Source organism: Carcharhinus amblyrhynchos, chromosome 9 (genome assembly GCF_965287045.1).
Source record: "Carcharhinus amblyrhynchos chromosome 9, sCarAmb.v2.hapA, whole genome shotgun sequence".
NCBI classification, from domain to species: domain Eukaryota; kingdom Metazoa; phylum Chordata; class Chondrichthyes; order Carcharhiniformes; family Carcharhinidae; genus Carcharhinus; species Carcharhinus amblyrhynchos.
This window is the reverse complement of record NC_137332.1, coordinates 56,064,852-56,090,365: the sequence shown is the minus strand read 5'-3', so window position 1 is coordinate 56,090,365 and position 25,514 is coordinate 56,064,852. Positions and strand designations below refer to the sequence as shown.

General features: G+C 43.6%; 1 protein-coding gene across 1 annotated transcript in view; it reads right to left on the bottom strand.

Annotated features, from left to right (window-relative positions):
* The window catches only part of LOC145348380 (testicular spindle-associated protein SHCBP1L-like), a 55,707-nt gene that overhangs the window by 9,507 nt on the left and 20,686 nt on the right, over nt 1-25,514 (bottom strand). Inside the window, exons 5-7 of the mRNA XM_080196592.1 lie at nt 24,444-24,662; nt 15,290-15,395; nt 687-840 (exon numbers count right to left, since the gene is read on the bottom strand). Coding sequence (XP_080052718.1) covers nt 687-840; nt 15,290-15,395; nt 24,444-24,662 — 479 coding nt within the window. The remainder of the gene's footprint in view (nt 1-686; nt 841-15,289; nt 15,396-24,443; nt 24,663-25,514) is intronic.

Genomic DNA, 25,514 nt, shown 5'->3' with positions numbered 1-25,514 from the left:
TTCCAATGTAGAAGCAGACATGGTTTGTTCTTCATCTGCTGTTGTTCCTGATGGAAATAAATTATTTAAGTGAAACAGCTGCTCCTTCAACCAAGCCCTGGTGCATCCCCCTTAGTCAGGAACTTCAGTGGTGTTAAAAGCCCACACAGATGTGACAGGTCTTTCACGATCTAGCGAACAAAAACAGAAAATGCTGGAAATACTGAACAGGTTTGGTAGCATCTGTGAAGGATGAAACAGAGTTGACACTTCAGGTCAATCCACTTAGACCTAAGTGAGTAGAATTCAGTGATCAAGGGGTACGGAAGTAATGTACACTAAATATAGAGCAACATAGTGAGAAAATGCAGTTTTAATTTTTCTGTTCTCTTAAATGTCCTTCGTACACTCTTCCTTTGTTATTTTAGCAGAGATGCTAGCATATATAAAACAAATAAGTTAATGTTTGTTAATTTAGATGTTAAATTTCTATACAGTCTGTCTAATCATTAAAACATTTATAATTCAGTCAAGATTGGCTACCTTCCAAGTGACAAAACCAATACTAATTGGAAGCCTTCTATGCGGTGGTTGAATATTCCCAAATAAACTGTACCTAATATTCTTCCATATTTACATAATTATATAGTTAAGATTATCTAATTAGTAAACGGATACGTAAGAATACATGTTATTTCAAGACATACCTCTAATGATGATATCATCTGTTAGCATTCCAAATCCCGAGGCATGATATTCTCCAGGAAAAATTACCACTGTGTCACCACTGAAACAATTGTCCAAGGATGCATCTAAGTTGTCGTGTTGTTGAATTAGTGTATTAGCAGAGAAATCCTTAACCTGCAGAAAGCAAGCATAACTGTAGCCCAAATAAGTAATTGTATTCAATTTGAAAGATAATATCATCTTGTGTGATCAATAAATTGAAGAAACTTGGATAGAAGTCCCTTTCAGCTTGTGCACCCAGCTTCATGTTGCATTAAATCATGCACTAGAGTCATTCTAAGACGTATCTACTGAAAAATCATTGGCTTTATGGCTGATTGCTCATGCTCTATACCAGCGTTTCCCAAGCTTACCCAGCTGTGAAACCTCTGGTTACCTCCCAAGAGCACTGGGAAACCCTAAACATTCTTATCATGTCAAAGATACTTCTTTGTCATGAAATAGGTGCGAACACAGAAACAAGACATATACAAGTCTTTTCTAGCTATATGTATAAAGCTACATTCACTAGTTCCACGATATGCGCATGTCATCTCCCCACAAAGTCGTCTTTCCCATGGCCCCCCACACATCAGCCTCTGCTATGGCCTCCATCACATGAATCCCATCCCATTGCCTCCCGCTCACATCAGCCTCTCCCGCAGCTCCCCTCACATGAATCCTCTGCTTGGTCTCCCTCACATCAGCCTCTCCCATGGCTCCCCTCACATAAATCCCCCACCCTCCCCACCTCACATTAGCTCTCATATGGGAAAATTTTACTGCACTGTAAGAGGGAAATAATGAATATGGTTAAAGGATCTTTAAAGGATTTGAACGATCACATCAAAACGAATTAGGGAAACTATGTAATTTAGTAAAGGGATTTTTTAGAAGGATTTGATGACTATATGGTTGAATTTGGAAATATTTTCAGCGTTGAATGCCTAAGTAATTAAACAGACTAGTATCAGTAAACTCAGATGTCTCTAGAGCCCATATCAGTAACCTGAATGCCTTTTGTACTCCTCAAATACCTGGTTTAGTAAATAAAGTCCAAAGAGAAAGGCCGAGCCTGGTAGCACCAGACACTGGGACAAAGGTTAAAAACAGCCTCTGGGAGACAGGAAGGACGGATAATGCCTGGGATAGTAGACACTCTGCCTCATGAAATTCTGCAGTCAAAAGGTATTTGTTAAATGTAAACCTAAACTAGAAAAGGTTGGAATTCAAACAATATACTGTCTGCATGCTTCTCAATGTATAAATGACCTATGGTTTGGGATGGCACGGTGGCAGTGATTAGCACTGCTGCCTCACAGCACCAGGGACCCAGGTTCGATTCTGGCCTTGGGTGTTTGTCTGTGCGCAGTTTGCATGTTCTCCCGGGTTTCCTCTAGGTGATCTGGTTTCCTTCCACAGTCCAAAGATATGCAGAGTAGGTGGATCGGCCACAGTAAATTGCCCCTTAGAGGGCAAACTTACAAAAGAAGCTGAACCAGCATGAAACTGGGGGAGTTTCAGGCTTGTTTTTTTTGGAGAGTTGAAAAGTGAAATCTTATGTCTTTTAAAAGCATTTAGGCAGTTACATGGGTAAGATGGGTATAGAGGGATATGGGCTAAATGCGGACAATTGGGATTAGCTTAGGGTTTTAAAAAAAGTGGCATGGACAAGTTGGACCAAAGGGCCTGCTTCCATGCTGTGAACCTCCTTGACTCTATGAGTCAAAAAAAAACCTGATTCTCAGCAGCAGAGGGAGGGAGCCTATTGGGAAGCCGGCTGCTGAGGTCTAGGGGCCATAATGTGCTGGGAGAATAGGGCGCCTGCACACTGTGTACGCTTGACACTCCACCCGTTCCCTCCCTCTCCATGGACAATGGAACCCATTGCCAAAAGTTCCCTATGCCAGGCTAGCCCCCCTTATCCTGTCACCCCCCCACCTCCTCTCTCTGCCCAAAGGACCCCCCACGTAGAATCCCCACAGTGCAGAAGGAGGCCATTCAGCCCATTGAATCTACACTGACCACAATCCCACCAGGCCCTATTCCTGTACCTCCATACATTTACCATGCCAATCCCCCGACACTAGGGTCAATTCCGCATGGCTAATCAACCTAATTTGCGTATTTTTGGAGTGTGGGAGGAAATCAGAGCACCTGGAGGAAACCCACACAGACACAGGGAGAATGTGCAAACTCCACACAGACAGTGGCCCAAGGCCGGAACTGAACCTGGGTTCCTGGCACTGTGAGGCAGCAGTGCTAACCACAATACCACTGTGTCACCCTGCAGAGCTCCCCCCGCCTCCTCCCCCATCACGGCCCTGGCCCCCACCCCTTTGGCACTACCTGGTGAGCAGTGCCAGAGTGCCTGGTGGACACTGTCAGCATGCCAGCTGGAAGTGCCAGGATGCCAGTGCAAGACTGGCACTACCCAAGGGACACTGCCCAACCCTGCCCCTGACCATGTGGAGGTTTCAATGACCTCCGTACCAACCAGCTTAGTCATTATGCCTGGCCCCTTTTGGTGGGGACCATACATGATCCTCATCAGTGAGGATCTCGAACAGTGAGGGGGTAAGTGCAAGTGAGCTCAGGTGATAGTGTCCAGGACTCAGTCATGTTGAAATTAAGTAATGAATATTTAAATTCAGAAAGGCACAAAGCCAATTTCACCAGCAAGTCTGCAAACCCGATTTAATCGCCTCTCATGATCTTACCAACTCACTGCGCTGATTGACCAGTGTGACAAACCAATACGATTTCCCCCTGGTGTCTAAAGATATGTCAGGTGGATTATTCATGGTGAATGTGTAAGGTTATGGGGATAGGGGAATGGACTCAAGTAAAATGTTCTTTTCGAGAGTTGGTGCAGATGTGATTGCCCAAATGGCCTTCTCCTGCTCTTTGGGGATTCGATGATAACTGGGAGAGTCTCGCTTCATAGATACCCTCTGAGATAGAACTCTCCCAACATTTTGAATAAGTGATTGTTCTACACCCGAGACTCCTGACATTATTTTGTATAATAATCATCTCCTACAACAAATACAGTTTCTCTTTCTTAAACCTTTCCTCCACTGCCTTTGCTGCTCCTCCGACTGCTACCTCCAATGTTTCTTGCCCATTGCACTTCTCTTCAGCACAAAGACCACTCTTTCAAATCACTCAACCCCTGCCTCCCACTTTTATTCTTGGTGTCCAACAATGGAAAAAAACAAAAATCAAATTGGCCAGAGTCAGGATTCCCCATGAGCTTGTTAATGATAAGCTAACTAGCCAATCTATCACAAGCTAATTCTCAGACAGGCTGGCCTCTGATTGGACAATGGGGTCTTTTTGTTCTTTTCTAATGTGGTCGTTGTTTCCCTGCTTTTTTTCGAATCTTTGCTGCAATATTCTACTCTGACTCCCATACTAAATTATTTAACGTGCTTATTTTTCCAGTTTTTTAAAAATGTTTTTTGTCATGTTACCCCCTGGACTTCCATGGAACTCTTAGAGGCCTCTTGTGGAACCCTGGTTCCAAGGAACCCAGTTTAGGAATCCCTGCTCTGTAGAAAGTTAATGGGGTGAGTATACTTGGGGTGAGAGGTTTAAAAGGGGGATGCCCCTTCGAAGAATCCCAGCCTACTCAAACATTCTTAACGGTTCCATCTTTTTAAAACTGCTAACATTCTTCTAGCTCTTTTCTGCACCATCTCTAGTGCTTAAATATCCTTTTTGCAATATGTAGACCAAAACTGTACACATTACTCCAAGTGTAATCTAATCAAGGGTCTATATAAATTGATCATTAGTTTCCTCTATGTATTACTTCAGAAATGAGCTTTAGTATTTTCTGTATTGTTTGTATGGTACAGGACAACCAACACCATTGCTATAAACTAACTTTATTAGTAACAAATTTTCAAAAGCAAACACAACTGCAAGGCATCTAAAAGCTTTATTCCAAATATCTCTAAAGTGTGTTATCTGACTTTTGACCCTGAGATCAGGTGATTCTTTATACAGTACACAATTTACCATTTGGTCTAATAGAGTCTATACTCAAAATCGTCTATTATCGTGACATTTCCCTTTGTTAAAGCTGGTTTCTGTTAGAACAAAATAGGTTGGAAATATAGTCTACTCAAATACACAAAGGCTGTGCTCATATCGGCCTCATCAGACCAGGTTGATTGGCATGGCGAGCAAGAAAGATTGTGCGAGAGGCCAAAAATTCGGTATGCCCGGTGCAAAACAGTTTCTCGCCGCAGGAAATCTTAACAGTCCTGTTTTGCTGGTGAGATTGGCTTTGCGCCCAGAAATAGCCAAAGCTGATTTAAATGTTAATGATTTACTTGAAACATCATTAGTGAATCCTGGATGGCATTGTCCAGGCTCACTTGCACTTACTTCCTTACCGGTTGGACCTCAAACCGGCAAGCCTGATTGGCAAGGAGGGGTGGGGCACACAAGGGGATGATTGACATGACTGGGGGGAGATCAGCATAGAAAACAATTGGCAGTGAGTGGGGAGGGAAGAGACCAATATAGGGAATGATCGGCAGGTGAATCGCATTTCTGTCCAAAAATGTAGTAGATTGTCATTGCATCTTTAAACTCACTGAAAAGACAGGTCTGACATTCTCCCATTTTGTTTATTTAGTACTTAATGGGTGCAATCCTATCAGCTCACCATGCTGGCCGATCAGTACGGCAAGCCCATTAGATAGGTGGAGAGGCAAAAAACAAAAATCAGGTTCAAGCTCTTACCTCTAGTGATCTTGCCCAGAAGGGGCACAGGACTGACTTCAATAGTAATGATATGATTAATTTGTCATTAACGAACCCTGGACACTATTGTCCAGGCTCGCTTACTCTAGCCCCCTCTCATTGAGGCTCTCTCATGGGGACCAGATGTGATGGCTTCGCCAGTGGGACTAGAGGCCACTGAAGCCCCCAAGTGGTCAGCAGCAGGGCTGGGCAGTGCCCATGGAACAACACCTGCCTGACACTCTGGCGGTGCCAAGGGGGCAGGCTGAGAAGGGATGGAGCCTGATTGGGGGGTGAGGGGGAGCCTCATGGACATCGGAGACCCTCCCAATATTACTGGCCCCCTCATCACCCCCGTGCCCTGATGGCTGACTGACATGAGCCTTTCTTTTCCCTGCTCCCAATCACCACCCTCTCTTCCCACCACACACACAATTCCGTCAGCACACCTGCAAGTCCTGGCTTGACTTGTCCATCATGGTAACAACGCAGACTGCATTAAGCTAGTTGGGATGCTCTAACAGGGGCACGACTCGCCCAAACTGCCTGCACCTGATCTGCCCGAACAAGGGAATGCTCCATAAAAAACCCCAAGAAAGACAGACAGGCAGGCAATACAGGAAGAAATGGCCTCCAGGAAGGCAGCTCCCTGTTTTTCAGATGCAGTTCTGGCGGCGGTGGACGAAGGGAGGACTCCCTCTTTCCCCCAGCAGACGCCATCCCAGAGGAAGGGATGGAAACAAAGTCTGGGAGGCAGTTCAGCACGCGTTAGAGCCAGGGCACTGGCCAGGAGAACCAGGAAGCAGTGCTGCAAAAAAACGGAAAGACCTCATCTGGGCAGCAAGGGTTTTCCCCCTAAAGTATCTCAACCTCTGACAGCCAGCCCCGGAAATCCTCCAGGACTCGTGCATCAGATTTTACATGGCTCCTTTTGTCCCCAGAGAAGAATAACCATAACTACCAGGAGAGGGCAAAGACAGGAGGTGGCCCTCACACCCACCCACCCTTTAAGCAGCAGGCACTGGAACTTGTGGAAGAGATAGGGATGTGGTCCATTAGTGACAGCATGTTCAAGCTGGAGCATGGAGCTAAACACTTGCCAATCCTCCAATTGTTGGTGAAATCACAAGCAAGTTGCATGCAGCCCAGATTCCTCTCCCTCCCTTGCGTCCTATGTTACAGGTAGGGACCCTGACATGCCTGGGCCATCTGGCGTCACGGGCCCCACCCATCCTGCCCTGACAGCTCGGAGGACTCCAAAGGAAGCCGATGAAGGGACCTCTGAGGCTGGCACCAGTTTTGAGTCAGCTTCCACCTCGCAATTCACCATCCCAGAGATTCTCTCATCGGTGGGTCAAGTTAATGCTGAGGCATCTGGATCACTCTCTGATGTACGTTGGGTGGAGGAAGGAACGCTGAGGCCTCTGGCACATGGGAGCCTGCTGCAGGTAAGGACTACATGTTGGGCCTCTGTGATTACTTCTCCCTCAGCTACTGGAGATGCAGCAATAGAACCACGGAATGCAGGAGGGGTTGACAGCAATACTGGACTGACTACAAGGCTGTTGCAGACTAGCTATTGCCTGTTTTGCACAATTTCCAAGCCAAAACTATAAAAAGGGAGGAATCTGTGGCAGAAAGCCTGGGGCAGGAAATTCTCACCATGAGTGGCAGGGTCCAAATGATGGCCAAGTCACGGAGGGCCACAGGCGAGGGCCTCAACAGGCTTCAAGATTCTGCGGCCAATGGCTGAGCGGTTCGAGAGCTTGCAGGAGACCCAGCGGACAGCGCTGAGACACGGTGGGCTACGGCAGCAGTCCTTGAGAGCATGGCCCTATCAAAGATCATGGCTGAGGCGCTTTAAAGTGTGGTCCAGTCTGAGGGCACTTGCTGCTGCCATTGACACATGGCTCTTGACTCAGAGGGCCTCTCTGCAAAAGCACCTCTGTCCCATGGAGTGACCCAACAGAGGAGGAAGGGCTTGAGTCCATGCCAGGGCCTTCCACCCAGAAGACAGCGACTGTGGCTACACCTTCTGACTCCCCTCTTCCTGGGGCATCTCAGGGGGATGAAAAGGGTGTCATGGATATGTCTGTGACACCTGGAAGCCAGACAGGGCCCTCTAGGTCCAGGCGCTCCAGAGGACAATTAAGAAGGGCATCACAGGCTATAGGGCACGAAAGGCAGCTGGTCACTTCCAATCTCCATCCTGGGGAGACACTTAAGATGGCACGAGTGAAGGGCAACACTAGTAGGTTTTAAAGTCTCACATTCATATGTATATCATTTATTTTGAAATCACTATACTACTGGCAACAATAAATGTTATTTCACCCCTCACCTGTGACTAAATTGTCTCTAATTAGCCTCTAACAGAGGTGCATTTACCCCAATGATCGCCAGAGGGACCCTGTTGATGCCAGTGAGGGAGGTCTTTTAATGCAATTCTACTGAGAAAATCAAGGCACTCAAATAATTTACTGGCATACATTGGCAACGACTTGCAGCAGCCATGGCATCTCCAGAACCCACTCCCTCTCGCACTACTCCCCACCTCAGGGCTCTGCATGGAGGTTTAGTGCTCCCTTACCCAGCATCCAGATGTGGGCCCAGGTGCCAGCATACATGCAGGACTCAGGCAGGAGTCAGACTACTTTGCATCAGAACGTCATCACAATGATATTTCTTGTCACCACCCTCCTGCCTGCCATAGAAACTTGCTAACAATGTATCCAGACCCATCACTCTGGTTTACAATCACAGAATCCCTGCAGTGCAGAAAGCGGCCATTTGGCCCAACATATATCTGCACTGACAACAATCCCATCCATGCCTTATCCTGTAATCCCACCTATTTACTCTGCTAATCCCTCTAACCTGTGCATCCCAGGACATTAAGGAACAATTTAGTATGGCCAATCTATATAATCCACATATCTTTGGACTGTGGGAGGAAACCCACACAGACACAGAGACAGAGAGAATTTGCAACTCCACACAGATAGGTGACCCAAGCTGGGAATTGAATTCAGGTCCCTGGAGCTGTGTGACAGCAGTGCTACCCACTGTGCCACCCTACAATGTTGCAGGAGATTGCAGGACTCCAATGTTGGGGGAGGGGGGTTGGGGTTTGATGGTGGTGGTGGAACCCATGTGTGGCAACACAAGCCCCTAGTGACTGAAGCGTGGTGATCCGGACCTCCCTCGCATGCCTGATCGTTGGTCCTGCCAGCCCTCCAATGCCTGGGTGGTGTTGATCATCATCATCAGTGGTGGTGGTGGTGGTGGTGATGACAATGACGATGATGGGTAGCCTCTTCCCCAGTGGTCAGCTTCCATGTCCTCTTCCTAAAAAAAGTCTCCTCGCTGCTGCGCCAGGTTGTGTAGGGCATAGCACACCACCATGAAGCAAGATGATAGTGGGGGCAAGGCACGTGAACCTCATTTTGAGGAGCCCTATGCAGCTCTTCACTAAACGATGGCAACGTGGACCTCCTTATAATCAGGTCTCTGCGTAAGTCTTAAGCCTCCACATTGGCGTCATCAGCAAGTACCCTATGTCCCCCGCGAGCCATCTATCACTGTGGGCTCCTCCTCAAAAAGGTCTCCGGGCCACCAGAACTGCTCAATATAAAGCTGTCATGCATGCTGCTAGGGTGTCTGATGCAGACGTGCATGATATTCAGCTGATGGTCACATACCAATTGCATATTTATTGAATAGAAGGCCTTTCTGTTTATGAATCCTCCTAGGGATTCGTCACTGCGGCCTTGAAGGCAACGTGGGAGCAGTCAATAGCACCCTGCACACTTGGCATCCCTGCGATGGCCATGAATCCTGTAGCCCAGGCTTCAGGCTGGGCTTGGTCCAGGTCTAATTTAATATACTGACCAGCCCAAGCATATAGAGCTTTCCATACCTCCTTGACACATTTGTGGAGAGATGATTGGGAATGCCATAAAAAGTTTCCACTGGCAGTCTGGCAGGACCAACGATCAGGCATGCGAGGGAGGTCCGGATCACCACGCTTCAGTCACTAGGGGCTTGTGTTGCCACACATGGGTTCCACCACCACCATCAAACCCCAACCCCCCTCCCCCAACATTGGAGTCCTACAATCTCCTGCAACATGGCGTAAAAGGTTTAAGGGAGGGAATTTGGGAAAGGAGAGACACAGAAGGAGAGGTTCATGAACTCTGCTCACCTCTAGCCCAGCAACACACACTCCTCATACTCAACAGCCCCCACAACACCTCCCCCCCCCCAACAGATACAAGAATGGGAAGACAGCCCCCTTACCCCAATATGGGTCCCAATAGCTTTTTCCCCCACCATAGTAAAAATGGGAATAACATGCAAAGGGGGCATCACACGATTCAGACTTTCCAGCTGCAAAACAGCCACAATGAGGTTATAAAATTCCACCAGTCTCTTATCTATTCTCTTGTACTCTTTTCGCTCAGTCTGTTTTGTCTTTCACTCATTGCCACAGAAGACTGTGGAGGCCAGTTCATGGAGTATGCAAGAGATCAAAGGTTATGGCAAAAAAGGTAGGAGAATAGGGTTGAGAAACTTATCAGCCATGATTCAATGGTGAAGCACACTCAGTCTCTGTATCTGTGATTTTTTCACAATTCTTCCACTGGGCGTTCTGAATGGTGACAGATGATATTGAAGGACAAGGGGTCATCTCCAGCTTTGTGTCACTTTCACTCAGACAGTTTTCAGGATTTGCAGGCTTTAGTTGATTATCTATTGCTTCACTAGAGGATTCTAGTCTTTGATCTTCAACTGCACTTTCTGGTTCAAAGCAGGGTTGTTTCATTTGGTTTCTGTAGGAACCTCCAGTTTCTCTTGTCTGTTTGGAGTGTTTCTCCTGTGATTCCTACGACAACAGTGGAAGTGAGTCCCTGCCTGTTGAAACCTCATTTAAGTGCATGACCCCTGTCTGAACTTAACATGGGACAGACGAAGTATTGTTTCTGCTTCTACTGCCTCAGTTTGAGCAGGTCCTGTATGCTGTAGTTTACTGAGTGTGGAAATAGAAGTTTAGCTCTTCATCTTCTATCAAGAGCTGTGTTGGAGATGATCCAATGCTCTCTTCCTGAAATCCAACAGGGCCAGGTCTGTGTTCACCTTCTTTGACAGTTGTTTTAAGGTCTACAAGGTCCACCATTCCCTTGGAGCAATCGTTACTGTTGTGATTCACTATATTTTTGGCACACTGCACACATTCACCATTTCAGTTGTGCTCCCATTCCAAACTAATGCATTGAATCTCGAGCTCTTCTCCTGCATATTTAATACTGAGGCAACTTTCATGTATACATTGCAGCATTTCTTTCTTCAGTGTTGCAGGAATTATCATTTCTCCCTTGAAAAGTATTCCCACTGAAGTTCCTCCATGTGAAGTTCCTCACAAAAGTTCCAGTACTCAGAAGGGGCTTTACTCCAATATAGGCCAGCCAGTTTGCAAAATTTGCTGCAGCTTTTTTCAGGGTGGCGTCGTCCTTGGTCTCTCCCCTGATTTCATTCAGTTTGGTTACAGCCACAGGCAAGTTTTTTTCAGCACATGAATTGTGCTTCCATTCTTTGCCCTCTTATTTGATAGGTAGATATGCATGTAACAGAATATTAGCAATGTATGTTTCTCTTCCCGGTTTATATTTAACTCGGACCTGATCTTCCTGCAGACGCAGTAGTAATCCTTGGATTCTTTGTGGTGCGTAATTCAAGGGCTTTTAAGTAGAGCTTCCAAAGGCTTATGATTAGACTCTGCCTCTACGTTTTCGTCATAGACAAATTTACAAAAAAGTGTTCTGGGTCAAACACGATTGTTAGTATTTCTCTCTCACACGTTTATTGCTGCTGCATTTCAGTTGTTGCTTTTGAAGTTGACACAAACGGTGCCTTAATTTGCAATTGGTCTGCTTCCAGGCCAGGTTTTGAAGTGTCCACCAATATCTTGACTTACTGACATTGTAATATTTTAACACTGGTGTCTGGCTCAGTGTTTTCTTTAGGCTGGTCAAAGCATCTTGGTGACTTTGTTTCCAGTGCCATTCTACAGTATTATGCAGATGTTCTCAGAGGTGCTGTCAGGTCTGACATGTGTGGAATTAATTTCTCAAGACAGATCACTGTACCCGAAAATCTCCGAGTCTTTCCTACATTCTGGGGGTAGCATGTTTACGACGGCTCAAATTTTACCCTGATCTAGCTTCAGCTTCTCACTTGTTAGCATATGGCCCAAATAGTTGGTTTCATGAAGACCTATCTTGCACTTTTCCTTCTCAATATTGAAGTTCCTTTCCCTTGCTCTTGCCTGCAGCTGCCTCAATTTGTGGTTGTGTTCTTCCCTAGTAGCTCCCCTGACCAGCATATTGTCAAAAGAGGTTTCGACACCTCTAACCTTCAAACAGCTGCTTCACTGTTCTGTGGGACATCGAAGGAGTTAAATTAATACCAAAAACTACGTGTAAAAACATGTAACACCTGTGTGGTGTGTTGAAGGTAGAGAAAGAAGCTGCGTTCATCCAGCTTGATCTGCCAAAAGCCTGAACTCGCATCCAAGACTGAATAATTTCCGCTTGATCCCTTCTATTGTGGGCAACTGATAATGCTCTTTGTATTGCCTAGTTTAGGTCTCTGAAATCCAGACAAACTCATAGAATCCCATCTGATTTTTCTACGATCACATCTGGTTTAACCTGTTTTGTTGGTTCTTCAAATTTCTTGATTTTGTGAAGTTTCTCCATTTTGCCCAGCTTTGCTTTCAGTTGGTCTCTCATTACTGGTTTTTTTTCCTGGGTGGGTATATATTGGGTATCACAGTTTTGTCAAGTTTGATTATGTCTTCCCCCTTTCGGCAACCAATCTTCTTAGACACATCTTTGTGTTCATTCAGGATATCAGAGGTGACAATCATTATTCTCTTGATTAGCTGCAGATTTTCAAAAGCTTTGATTCCAAAAATAGTGTGAATTTGGAGAGCTTGAAGAATCACTCATTCATGATACTCACTTGCAGGATCACAGATTGTTCTGAGGGAATGGCTTTTCAAAGAAGTGGATCTCACACAGGAGAAAGCAATAAATATCTGCTGAGCAGCAGAGGCAATAAAATTAAATTGATGGCAGAAGATGGTAAACCACACACGGTTAGGCAATTTTTAAAGTTTATTTATTAGTGTCACTAGCAGGCTTACTGCAATGAAGCTGTGAAAATCCCCTAATTGCCACACTTTGACACCTGTTCGGGTATACTGAGTGAGAATTTAACTTGGCCAATGCACATAACCAACATGTCTTTTGGACTGTGGGAGGAACCTGGAACACTTGGAGGAAACTCATGCAGACACAGGGAGAACATGCAGGCTTTGCATGTATATATAAACGACTTGGAAGAGGGTGTACGTGGTGTGATCAGCAAATTTGCGGATGACACCAAGATGGTAGGATTGGCAAATACTGAGGAAGACTGTCAGGTGACACAGCAGGATATAGATAGGTTGGTATATTGGGCAGATAGATGGCAGATGGAATTTAATCCTGACAAATGCGAGGTGATGCATTTTGGAAGGAATAATGCAGGGAGGAGTTATGTGATAAAAGGTAGACCGATTAAGAGTATAGAGATACAAAGGGACCTGGGAGTGCAGGTGCACAACTGTCTGAAGGTGTCAACACAGGTAGAGAAGGTTGTGAAGAAAGCTTATGGAATGCTAGCCTTTATAGGAAGGGGTATAGAGTATAAGAGCTGCTGTCTAATGCTTCAGTTGTACAGAACGTTGGTTAGACCGCATTTGGAGTACTGCGTCCAGTTCTGGTCACCTTACTACCGGAAGGACGTGGAGACCCTGGAGAGGGTGCAGAGGAGGTTTACCAGGATGTTGCCTGGCATGGAAGGACTGAGTTACGAGGAAAGGTTGGAGAAACTGGGGCTCTTCTCCTTAGAGAGACGGAGATTAAGGGGTGATATGATAGAGGTATATAAAATACTGATGGGAATAGATAAACAGTGGTAGGCTTTTCCCTAGATTGGGGACAATTACGAGAGGTCACGATCTAAGGGTGAAGGGGGAGAAGTATAATTTGGATATGAGAGGAAGGTTTTTCACGCAGAGGGTTGTGGGGGTGTGGAACGCACTACCAAGTAGGGTGCTGGAGGCAGGCATGTTGGACTTGTTTAAGGTTTACTTAGACAGACACATGAGCGAAGCAAGGATGGAGGGTTATAGTAGAGGGTATTAAATAGGGTCAGAGCCTCGGGACGACACCGGAAATATGGTTTTATATGTTAACGTATTGTCTTTTTATTCCACAGGGTCGGTCCACCTTGTTGTCAAATGAGGGGCATGCACACGGTGGGTCGTGCGTGGGCTGCTCTTGGAGGTTCCGGGAGTGGCCTAGTACTTCGTGTCGTTGTGTGTGCTTAATCCTGGACCAGCAGATGGGCACCGCAACAGCTCAGTGACTATCACTGCTAGCTGTGCAGATACATGGATTTGGGCCTGTGTCTGTGGGAGTTTGCGCATTCTCCCTGTGGTTGCGTGGGTTTCCTCCGGGCGCTCCGGTTTCCTCCCACACCCCAAAGATGTGCTCTTAGGCTGATTGGTGTACCAAATTGACACTATTCTCCCCTGAATCTGGCTACATTAGGGGTTCCACTCACATACACACAGGGCGGGGTAGGTGTGGGAAGATGCGGCGGCGCGGGCTCGTTGGGCCGAAGGGCCTGTTTCCCATGCTGGGATGTTCTTTGTTCGCAGTGACCCAAGCTGGGAATCAAAACTGGGTCCCTGGCACTGTGAGACAGTTAAACAGATTTCTTCAAGCTCTCCAAATTCACACAATTCAGCTTGTTTTCTCAGCTTAGTTACATACTGACTAATGTTGTCACTGCGTTGAATGCATGCTAAATATTTGTATTTTTCATGTAATTTTTTTTGGGTCTGCAATAGCCTTAGGATTTTTCCATTATTTCTTTCAAGTCATTTTGATTCTGATCAGTTTCAAATGTGGATGTTTCTAGGGCTTCTTCCTGGGTATATGAAAAAAAGATGGAACACTATATCTGCAGATCTTTCTTATCACTACCCATCGCTGTCAGGTACAGGTGGAAGTGCTGCTAGAAGTGCCTGTTTTCGTCGAGATTGCCCTGCAAACTAAGCTTTGTCAGTGGTTTCAAAACCTCCATTGATGCGACTAGTTTATTTCCAACACCATGCATTGTGGATGTGATGATGTCAGAAGAATGACACCATTGCTGTAAACTAACTTTATTAATAACATTTTTTGCAACATGAACACAGAACTGCAGGACATCGCAGCTTTATTGCAACATTCTCTAACATGTGCTATCTGACCTTCAATTCCCAGGTCAGACAACCCAATGTGCAGTACAAAGCGTATTGTGTAGTAGCTAATACTGGAATCCATAACCACAATAACCTAATAACATGACACTTTTTTTGCAATCTTTATGGCCTTTTCAACTTAAAGTCATGCTTAGTATTTTAAGTATTTGAATTCTCAGACGTTATTGCCCCCTTAATGATTTAGTTTTTTTACGTTCCAAGAATTAGGTGGCCTCCTTATGGATTAAACCTATGACCTTGTGCTGCATGGTAAAGAATGGCACAAAACAACAACCAACCCATTAAGGTAAGGTATCTCCAAAAAAACAAAATTTTACTTTTTTATTTTAACAATAACATTTGTACGTTACTAATCATGCACATTCATCAGGGCTGTTACTTCACATTTGCCAACAGGTATGCATATTTAAGCAGTCAACCTAATAACACAAAATTGTAATAACTCACCATGTCAGCTGTCATCATCTTTGCCACGATATGAGTTACAATTTTTCCAGAAGGTCGTTGTCCCTTCCTACGCCTCAATATTCGTGGAAAGAATGGTCCATGTGCTCTATTATCAACAAGAATATTGATTAAAAAAAAACTGAATTCATTTTGTAATATTAACAACTTTGTATTTAGGTTTTCACATCACGGAAACACAGTATTCCTTTCCATCACATATCCTTTTGAGGAAACTTACATTAGTATAGAATTTGTCAGAGCTTAAGTCCTTTGGGATTATCCAAGGTTTTTTTCATTAACATCCATTTTGAAAAAGTTGACGTCTTTATTTACAGCTTTTTCTACAATACTGCAGAGTTCAAAAATCTGATTGTCTTCTTGTTGACAGCCTCTTCTTGCGACCAATAGTATTTTACTTGGGGTCCTCCTGATTATGATTCGTAATATGCTCAGACTGTGCATCCCCCTCTCCTACTCCCCACCCCAGCTACAAGAGTCACCTCCTCTGGAGAACACTCCCCTACCTTCACAATCCACCTCCAACCCCAAAACCTCTCTTGACAAGGTCTTGCCTAATTTGCCCCAGCATGCCTGACATCTTTACTTTGCACTTTAAGCTCCCTTGAAGGTGACTAGTTCAAGGCCTGCTAGAACACAAGAACAGGCCATCTGGCTCCTCAAGCCTGTCCACCATTCAATAAGATCATGGCTGATCTTTTCGTGGACTCAGCTCCACTTACCCGCCCACTCACCATACCCTTAATTCCTTTACTGTTCAAAAATTTATCTATCTTTGCCTTGAAAATGTTCAATGAGGTAGCCTCAACTGCTTCACTGGGCAGGGAATTCCAGATTCACAACCCTTAATGTGAAGTTCCTCCTCAACTCAATCTCAAATCTGCTTCGCTTTATTTTGAGGCTGTGCCCCCCAGTTTAATTTCACCCGCCAGTGGAAACATCTTTTATGTTTCTATAAGATCTCCCGTCATTCTTCTGAATTCCAATGAGTATAGCCCCAGTCTACTCAGTCTTTCCTCATAAGCCAACCCTCTCCACTCTGGAATCATCCTAGTGAATCTCCTCTGCACCCCCTCCAGTGCCAGCATATCCTTTCTCAAGGAAGAAGACCAAAATTGTACACAGTGCTCCAGGTATAGCCTCACCAGCACCTTATACAGCTGCAACATAACCTCGCTGTTTTTAAACTCCGTCCCTCTAGCAATGAAGAACAAAATTCCATTTGCCTTCTTAATTACTTGCTGCACCTGCAAACCAACTCCTTGAGATTCCTGCACAAGGACACCCAGGTCCCTCTGCTTAGCAGCATGCTGCATTATTTAACCATTTAAATAATAGTCTGTTTTGCTGTTATTCCTACCAAAATGGATGACCTCACATTTACCAACATTGTACTCATCTGCCAGACCCTTGGCCACTCACTGAGACTATATATATTCCTTTGTAGACTTAGCGTCTTCTACACACTTTGCTCTGCCACTCATCTTAGTGTCATCTGCGAATTTTGACACACTATACTTGGTCCCCAACTCCAAATCATCTATGTAAATTGTAAACAATTGCAGTCCCAACACTGATCCCTGAAGGCACACCACTAGTCACTAATCGCCAACCAGTAAAACATCCATTTACCCCCACTCTTTGCTTTCTGTTAGATAACCAATCCTCTATCCATGCTAATACATTACCTGTAATACCATGCATCTTTATCTTATGTAGCAGTTTTTGGTATAACACCTTGTCAAATGCCTTCTGGAAATCCAGATACACCACATCAACAGGTTTCCCACTGTCCACTGCACATGTAATGTTCTCAAAGAATTCCACCAAATTAGTCAAACATGGCCTTCCCTTCATGAGCCCATGCTGCATCTTACTAAAGGGATAATTGATATCCAGATGTCTCACTATTTCTTCCTTGATGACAGAGTCAAGCATTTTCCCAACTAAGTTACGCTACTGTTACCTGCCTTTCGTCTACCTCCTTTTTTAAACAGTAGCATTACATTTGCTGTTTTCCAATCTGCGGGAACCACTTCAGAGTCCAGTGAACTTTGGTAAATTACCACTAGTGCATTCGTTATTTTTCCCACCATCTCTTTTAGTACCCTGGGATGCATTCTATCAGGACCAGGAGACTTGTCTATCTTTAGCCCATTAACTTGCCCAACACTACCTCTTTCGTGATGATAGCTTCTAGGTCCTCATCTGCCATAGCCTTCCTGTCATCAATTTTTAGCATGTTATTTGTATCTTCCACTGTGAAGACTGACAAAACACTTGTCAATGCCTCAACCATTTTCTTATTTCCAGTTATTACATCCCCCTTTTCATCCTATAAAAGGACCGATGTTTACTTTAGCCATTCTTTTTCATTTTATATATTTGTAGAAACTTCTGTTATCTGTTTTTATATTCTGAGCTAGTTTACTCTCATAATCCATTTTACTTTTCTTTACGGTTTTTTTCATGACTTTCTGCTGACCTTTAAAGATTTTCCAATCCTCTAGGTTCCCACTAATCTTTGCCACTTTGAATGCCTTTTCTTTCAATTTGATATCCTCCTTTACTTCCTCATATAGCCATGGCTGATTATCTCTTTTACTATAGTCCTTCCTTATCACTGGTATATACTTTTGCTGAGTACTGTGAAAGATTGTTTTGCAAGTTCTCCACTGTTCCTCAACTGTCCCACCACAAAGTTTTTGCTCCCAGTCTACCTAAGCCAACTCCTCTCTCATCCCTTTGTAGTCTCCCAGCAGCAGCCACTGCTCCCGATGGTTGCATGGATCAAAGGGTTGCTGGTCATCCAATTGGCTGACAGCTCCTGGAGGCAGGACATACTGCTTCAGGAGGTGCAAAAGTCATGGCTGCAGGCAATTAATTGAATTGTGGCTTGCAGGGTCAGTGGAGCCAGGCTTATCCCAATTTACTGGGTGGGTCCACCGCTTCCATGTAAAATCTTGGTTGGAGTTGCATGATGACAAAATATTTTAGGTATTTTTGCTTGTCTGTTCTAAAAGTTAAATGGAAAAGCAGGTGAGATAGCCCTAAAACTAAAAGGATGAGATAAAGACAGAAAAAAGAAAGGATCTTAGCCCAGAAAATCCGGGTGTTGAAGAAATATGTATAGAGTTAAGAAAAAACAAAGCGTGTGTATTTATTGATCCCTTGACAGTAATCATAGTGTTGGAGTACAAATCAGGAAATTATTTGATCAAAACAAACGATGGAAGTTTGAGGGACTAGTTAGCTGAGCTGGATCAAGGGCATAATTAAAATGTACAACAGTAAATGAGAAATGGTAAACATTTAAAGAAATAATTCATAATTCTCAAGGAATATACATTCCCTTGGGGAATAAAGGCTCCAGTGGAAAAATAGTACCGCCATGCCAACTAAGTAAGTTAAGGAGGGTGTTAGATTAAAAGCTTACACTATTCCTATAAAAGGGGAATAAGCCTGAAGACTAAGTGCTCTAAAAATCAGACAATGACAAGAAGTTGATAGAAGAAAATCTAGAAACATTGAAAATAGAAGCAGGAGTAGGCCATTTGGCCCTTCGAGCCTGCTCCACCACTCATTTGATCATGGCTGATCACCAAATTCAACATCCTGATCCTGCCTTTCCCCATATCCCTTGATTCCCTTTAGCCCAAGAGCTATGTCTAATTTCTTCTTGAAATCACACTGTTTTGGCTTCAGCTACTTTCTATGGTAGTGAATTCCAGAGATTCACCACACTTGGGATGAAGAAATTTCTCCTCCCCTTAGTACTAAAAGGTTTACACCTTATTCTCAAACTATGACCCCTAGTTCTGGACTCCCCCACCACTGGGAACATTCTTTCTGATTCTACCCTGTCTAATCTTGTTAGAAGTCCACAAGTTTCTAGGGGATTCCCTCTCACTCTTCTAAACTCCAATGAATACAATCCTCCCCATATGACAGGGTTCAATCCTCCCCGTATGACAATCTAGTTCTCAACTCGATTGTCAACTAATCCTCTCATTGCATATTACCAGGTCCAAATGGTCTATTCCTTTGTTCGTTTCTCCATGTATTAGACCATACACACGCCAGAAATTCCTTCTCTATTGTACCGTGACTAATTTGATTCACCCAATCTATATGCAGATTTGAGACATCCATAATCACAGATGTTCCTTTATCACATGCATCTCGGATTTCCTGTCTAATGCTATTCCCAACATTATTATTAAGTCTGGTGGTCTGTACACCAACCCCACAAATGTTTTTTGCCCCTTGGTGTTTTATACCTTGGCCCGTACAGATTCCACATTGTCTGTGCTAATATCTTTCCTCAATATTGTATCAATATCTTCTTTAATCAACAATGCAAATCCACCACTTTTTCCTTTCTTTGTCCTTCTTAAACACAGAATAGCCTTAAATGTTTAGTTCCCACCCGTGGTCACCTTGGAGCCATGTCTCCATAATCCCTACTATATCATACCTCTACACGTAATTCTGCAACTAATTCATCAATTTTGGACAGCAATGTGGTACAGTGTTTAACACTGCTGCCTCATAGTACCAGGGCTCAATTCCAGCTTTGGGTGACTGTGGAGTTTGTGGGTTCTCCCCTTCTGCATTGGTTTCCACCAGGTGCGCCAGTTTCCTCCCACACTCCAAAGACGTGTGGGTTAGGCTGATTGCCCATGCTAAATTGCCCCGATAGGAATGGGACCTGGGTAACATGCTCTATCAATCAGAGAGTTGGTGTAGAACCAATGGGCAGAATGGTCTCCCTTTGCACAGTAGGGATTCCATGATTTTATTTTGAATGCTCAGTGTTCAGGTACAAAACCTAGGCTAGTCCTTTAACATTCCCACCTTTTTTTTAAAAGCTGTGTCCTCTGATTCTGGTCCCTGATTTCTTTGCCTATCACTTTTATTCTCCTTGCTGTCTTGTTCTTGTTTCCCCCGGGTCTGAATCCTTGCAGGGGATTTTCCACAATAACTTAACTGCAATATTAATGTAAGCCTACTTATAACACTAATAAATACTTATACTTAAAGCATAGGGTATAACCCGTCCAGTTTGTACAGGTCCCACCTCCCCCAAAACCAGTCCCAAACTCCAGGAATCCGAAACCCTTTCCTTCAAACCATCTTTTCAAGTGGCATTGGTAGTAACCCTGAGATAACTACCTTTGAAGTCCTACTTTTCAACTTGCTTCCTAGCTCTCTACATTCTGCTTTTAGGACCTCATCCATTTTTGGAACATGGAACACAATGGCCAATGCAATGCTCATAATGAACATCTTGTTAAAGATGCTCATGACACCACAGACAGACAATGGATGAAGCTTGGAGTAGACCTCTTCACATTCATTGGAACTGATTATCTCATTGTAATTGACTATTATCCAAACAACTGGGAGTTAGTCCAGCTGATGACAGTGAGATTGTAAAAGGAGTATAAACATCTCTACACTATTCCCAAGTCAAATTGATAGCGGTGGCACTGAAAACCATAGGGATCATTTAAAAATTGATGAGATACAACATAATTGTGCACAAGGCAATCTTATTTGAGTGGAGAAATCCACCTATTGAAATCATGGAAAATAATGCAGGCAGTAACAAATGTCACAGCATAACCAAATTACTCTTCTAACAACTAAAAAAATCTATTGAAGCTTGAAGTGGTACAGCAGTAAATGACAAGATGAAAGTGAAACAATAGAAAACCAAATTTCAGTCCACCAAATCATTAAAACTGGCAGTTGGAGAGTTGGTCATAGTACAAATATTCAACTCATCTCAACAAAAGGTCAGCCTAATTAGCAACTTGGAACCTATAAGGAAAGGTTGTCACTTCAGTGGAAAGTGAACAATCAGATCTATCACCACAACTACAGCCATCTATGCTCAACTGGAGAAGCAGCTCCTGCATAGCAGACAGCCAATGAGGCAGATATTACATCTGGTGAACTGGATGACCATTTTCGTGGGGGTGGGGGGAGAAAGGGGAGGGCTGTTGCTTGAACATCCATGATTCACAAAAGCAGTTGTACATGTTAAACTGCAGCTGCCCTCAGTCTAGATTAGTTTTTGTTAGTGTGGTGTGCAAAATATTATGTGTGCATCTTAGGCCTATCAAGGGAAGGTCTAAACTTTCCAGAGTTCTTTGGAGATATAGGAAACCCTTTTGGAGAGGTAAAGTACCCTTTTGGAAGTAGTAAGGTCCCCTTTGGGATGATAAACATAGATATGAATGAGCATAAAAAGTGTATACTCATTGGAATGGTCAAACATGGAAATCTTTTGCCCTTTAAAATTTGAAACAAAAACTACAGCTTTATATAAAAAAAACAGTGCTTGCTATTTCACTCTGTTGGCTCACAAAATCCTGAGGGGTATAGGGATAGTATTTCATGACTGATTTAACCACCTTTTATCACAGTGGGGTACTTGTCAGATCACAATTTGATTGATAGTTCTAAGTGATTATAATGTCTTGGAAGTGGGACTATTATATAAAACTTGTTTTTAAAAAGCTATAGCGAACTCTAAAAAAAAATCAGTGATTTTTGAAATGTTGAATTCATTAAACATTTATCTCTGTATGAGTCCTGAGATCTGCCCTTGATGGACACTGGGTAAGTTGGGTGTAATGGTAAAGGGTGGTGGATGGGGGGCATGAGATGGCATGAATTGGCATTAAGTTTGCTCGAAGCTTTAAAGAGCCATGGCAGGTAGGTAGGCAGCATATGCTGGCATGGAGGGTATGAGTGTCTGGGGGCATGAAGAGACATGGGAGCTGTGTGGGTAAGTGAGGGCTGGATGGCTTTGTTTCATTTTATTATTATTTTTAAAAACAGTGCTGGAGCACCAGGGTAGACCTTTCCACAGCCCACCTCTGTATCTGAGAACACCTATGGCTGCCTCCAAACTTCGCCCCAAGTGTCATATCTAACTACTTCTTGAAAACACACTGCTTTGGCCTTAGCTACTTTCTGTGATAGCAAATTCCACAGGCTGACCAGTGTGGGTAAAGAAATTTCTCCTCATCTCTGTCCTAAACAGTCTACAACGTATCCTCAGACTGTGACCTTTGGTTCTGGATACCCCACAATCAGGAACACCCTTCTTGCATCTACCATATCTAATCCTATTAGGATTTTGTAGGTTTCTATGAGACCTTCCCTCATTCTTCTGAGCTCCAGGAAATACAATCCTAACGAACTCAATTTCTCCTCATATGTCAGTCTTGCTATCCCAGGAATCAGTCTGGTAGCCTTTTTTGCACTCCATTTAGAGCAAGAATATCCCTCCTCAGATAAGGAGACCAAAATTGCATACAATATTCCAGATGCAATCTCACCAAGGCCCTGTGTAATTGCAGCAAGACATCCCTGCTCCTGTACTCAAAATTCTCTTGCTATGAAGGCCAATATACCAATTGCCTTTTTTATTGTCTGCTGCATCTAGAATCCATACAATGCGAAGGACGCCATTTCGGCCAATTGAACCTGCACTGACAGCAATCTCAACCAGGCCCTATACTCAAAACGCCCATGTATTTACCCAACTTGTCCTCCTGACAAAGTCAATTTGGCATAGCCAATCAAGCCAACCCCATATCTTTGCAGTGTGGGAGGAGTACCCAGAGGAAACCCATGCAGACACAGGGAGTATGTGCAAACTCCACACAAACATTCACCCAAGGCCGGAATTGAACCCAGTCCCTGGTGTTGTGAGGCAGCATTGCTAGATCAGTGCGCCACCACACCTGCATGCTTACCTTCAGTGACTGGTATATCTGGATACCCAGATCTTGTTGCACATTCCTATCTCCTAATTTACAGCCAGTTAATGTGTGTCCCTGTTTTTGCTATCAACGTGGATAACTTCACATTTATCCGAATTATATTGCTCTGCCATTCATTTGCTCACTCAACTTGTCTAAATCACACTGAAGGATCTCTGCATCCTCCTCACAGCTCATGCTCCCAGCTTCATGTCATCAGCAAATTTGGAGATATTACATTTAGTTCCCTCATCTAAATCAATATATATAGTGAATATCTGGGGTCCAAGCATTAATCCCTGCGGTACCCCACTGCCTGCCATTTGGAGAATGACCAGCTTATTCCTACTCTGGTGGGGTTTTATGACCTCGCTCATCCTGAAACTGTAAAATCTGGCCAGAGATCAACCGACATTTCCATTGTCTGTCCCTTGCCTGATGTGACTCTGTGGCAGGCAGGATGGTAAAATTCCAGCCTTCGTTTCCTGTCTGCTTACCAGTTTCCTATCCATCTCAGTCCATTACCCACAATCCCATGATGTGGGACTTTGTCCCAGTAAACCACATCCATTGGTTTCCCTTCATCAACTCTATTAGTTATTCCAATAGATTAGAATTCCAATAGATTTGTCAAGCATGATTTCCCTTTTATAGATCCATGCTGACTCTATCCAGTCCTGCCACTGTTTTCCAAGTGTTTTGCTATAAAATCTTTGATAATGGATTCTAGAATTTTCACCACTACCAACATCAGGTTTACAGTTCCTCATTTTCTCTTTACCTCCCTTTTTAAATAGTGGAGTGATATTAGCTACCTTCTAATCAGGAGGAATAGTTCTCCAGTCTATGGAATCTTGGAAGACGACCACCAATGCATCCACTGTTTTTTGGGCCACTTACTTGCATAGTCCAGGATGTAGATCATCAGGCCCTGGGAATTTATTGGCCTTGAATCCCATCAGTTTCCCCAACACCATTTCCCTACTAATATGGATCTCCTCCAGTTCTTCCATCTCACTAAACCCTGTGCTCCCCAACAAGAATAAAGTTGAAGCCTTCAATTTTCCATGAGTTTCCAATCTTGTTTGCACTGTCAGGGAAAGATGAATTTCAATCAAGAATGAAATTCAAAATGGTAGGGTTTTCCAAGATGATGTCAAGTATTTACAAGTGACCATTCAAGAGTACAATCATCACAGCATTAAAATAAGATTGCCTGATTTCAATCGATTCTAAATGTATCCAGTAAGCAAAGGCTTAAGGAAGGGAAATAAATGTGATGGGAGATAAATTTTCAGCATAATAAAATTTAGCATTAAATTTTACATAATCAAGATTAATTTTGATGTTGTTACCTAAGACGCAAATCCTCCCAGATTTTTAACAGTCCGCAAATCATTAGGATTTCGTAATATTTTTTCCAACATTCTACTGCTTCAGCTGCTGATGGATCTTCTCTAATATTGCTTTGGTATTCTATCAGCTCCACACGTTTGTTTCTATATTTTTCCAATGTTCTTTTGAAACGCTGGCCTACTGGGCCTGGTATTGTTCCATCTTGAATATCATAAAATCTAAGAAAGTTTAAAGAAAAGTGAATTACAGAAACAAAAACACTTAAAATATTGCAAAAACTTAGCAATGGCTTAGCAAAGTATGTTACTAAACTATGAAAGGCATTTCCCAACTATTGAACATTATTAAATACATTTCTATCTTGGTCACAGTTTGATCTTCTCAAAAGTTGATATAGTGGTGATTTGGTTTTATGTGGTAACATAAAAAATTTAAAACGCAATTGCAAATATTTCTTTTAAAGGCATCCATCCACACCACAGTGCAGTGCAATCTTGAAGGGACCAGTTTTTAGTTTGATGAGAAAGAGTACAGGAAAGAGATAGAGGATCTGGTGAACTGGTGCAATGATAATAATCTCTTGCTCAATGTCAACAAAACGAAGGAGACAGTCATTGACTTCAGGAAGCATAATGGAGGACATACCCCTGTCTACTTCAGTGGGGACAAAGTAGAAATGGTCGAAAGCTTCAAGTTTTACATATCCAGATCACCAACAGCCTGTCCTGGTCCCTGCATGCCAACATTACAGTGAGCTTTCATAACTAATGCCCCTATTTTTTCCAGAAGACTAAGGAAATTTGGCATATCAGCTGCAAATCTCACCAACTTTTACACGTGCACCATTCTTTCTGGTTGTATCACAGATTGGTATGGCTCATGCTCTGTCCAAGACCACAAGAAACTAAAAAAGGATCGTGAACAAAGCCTAGTTCATCCACTCAAACGAGCCTCCCACCTACTGACACTGTCTACACTTCCTGCTGCCTCAGAAAAGCAGGCAGCATAATTAAGGATCCCATGCACCCCAGACATACTCTCCTCCATCTTCTTCCATCGGGAAAAGATAC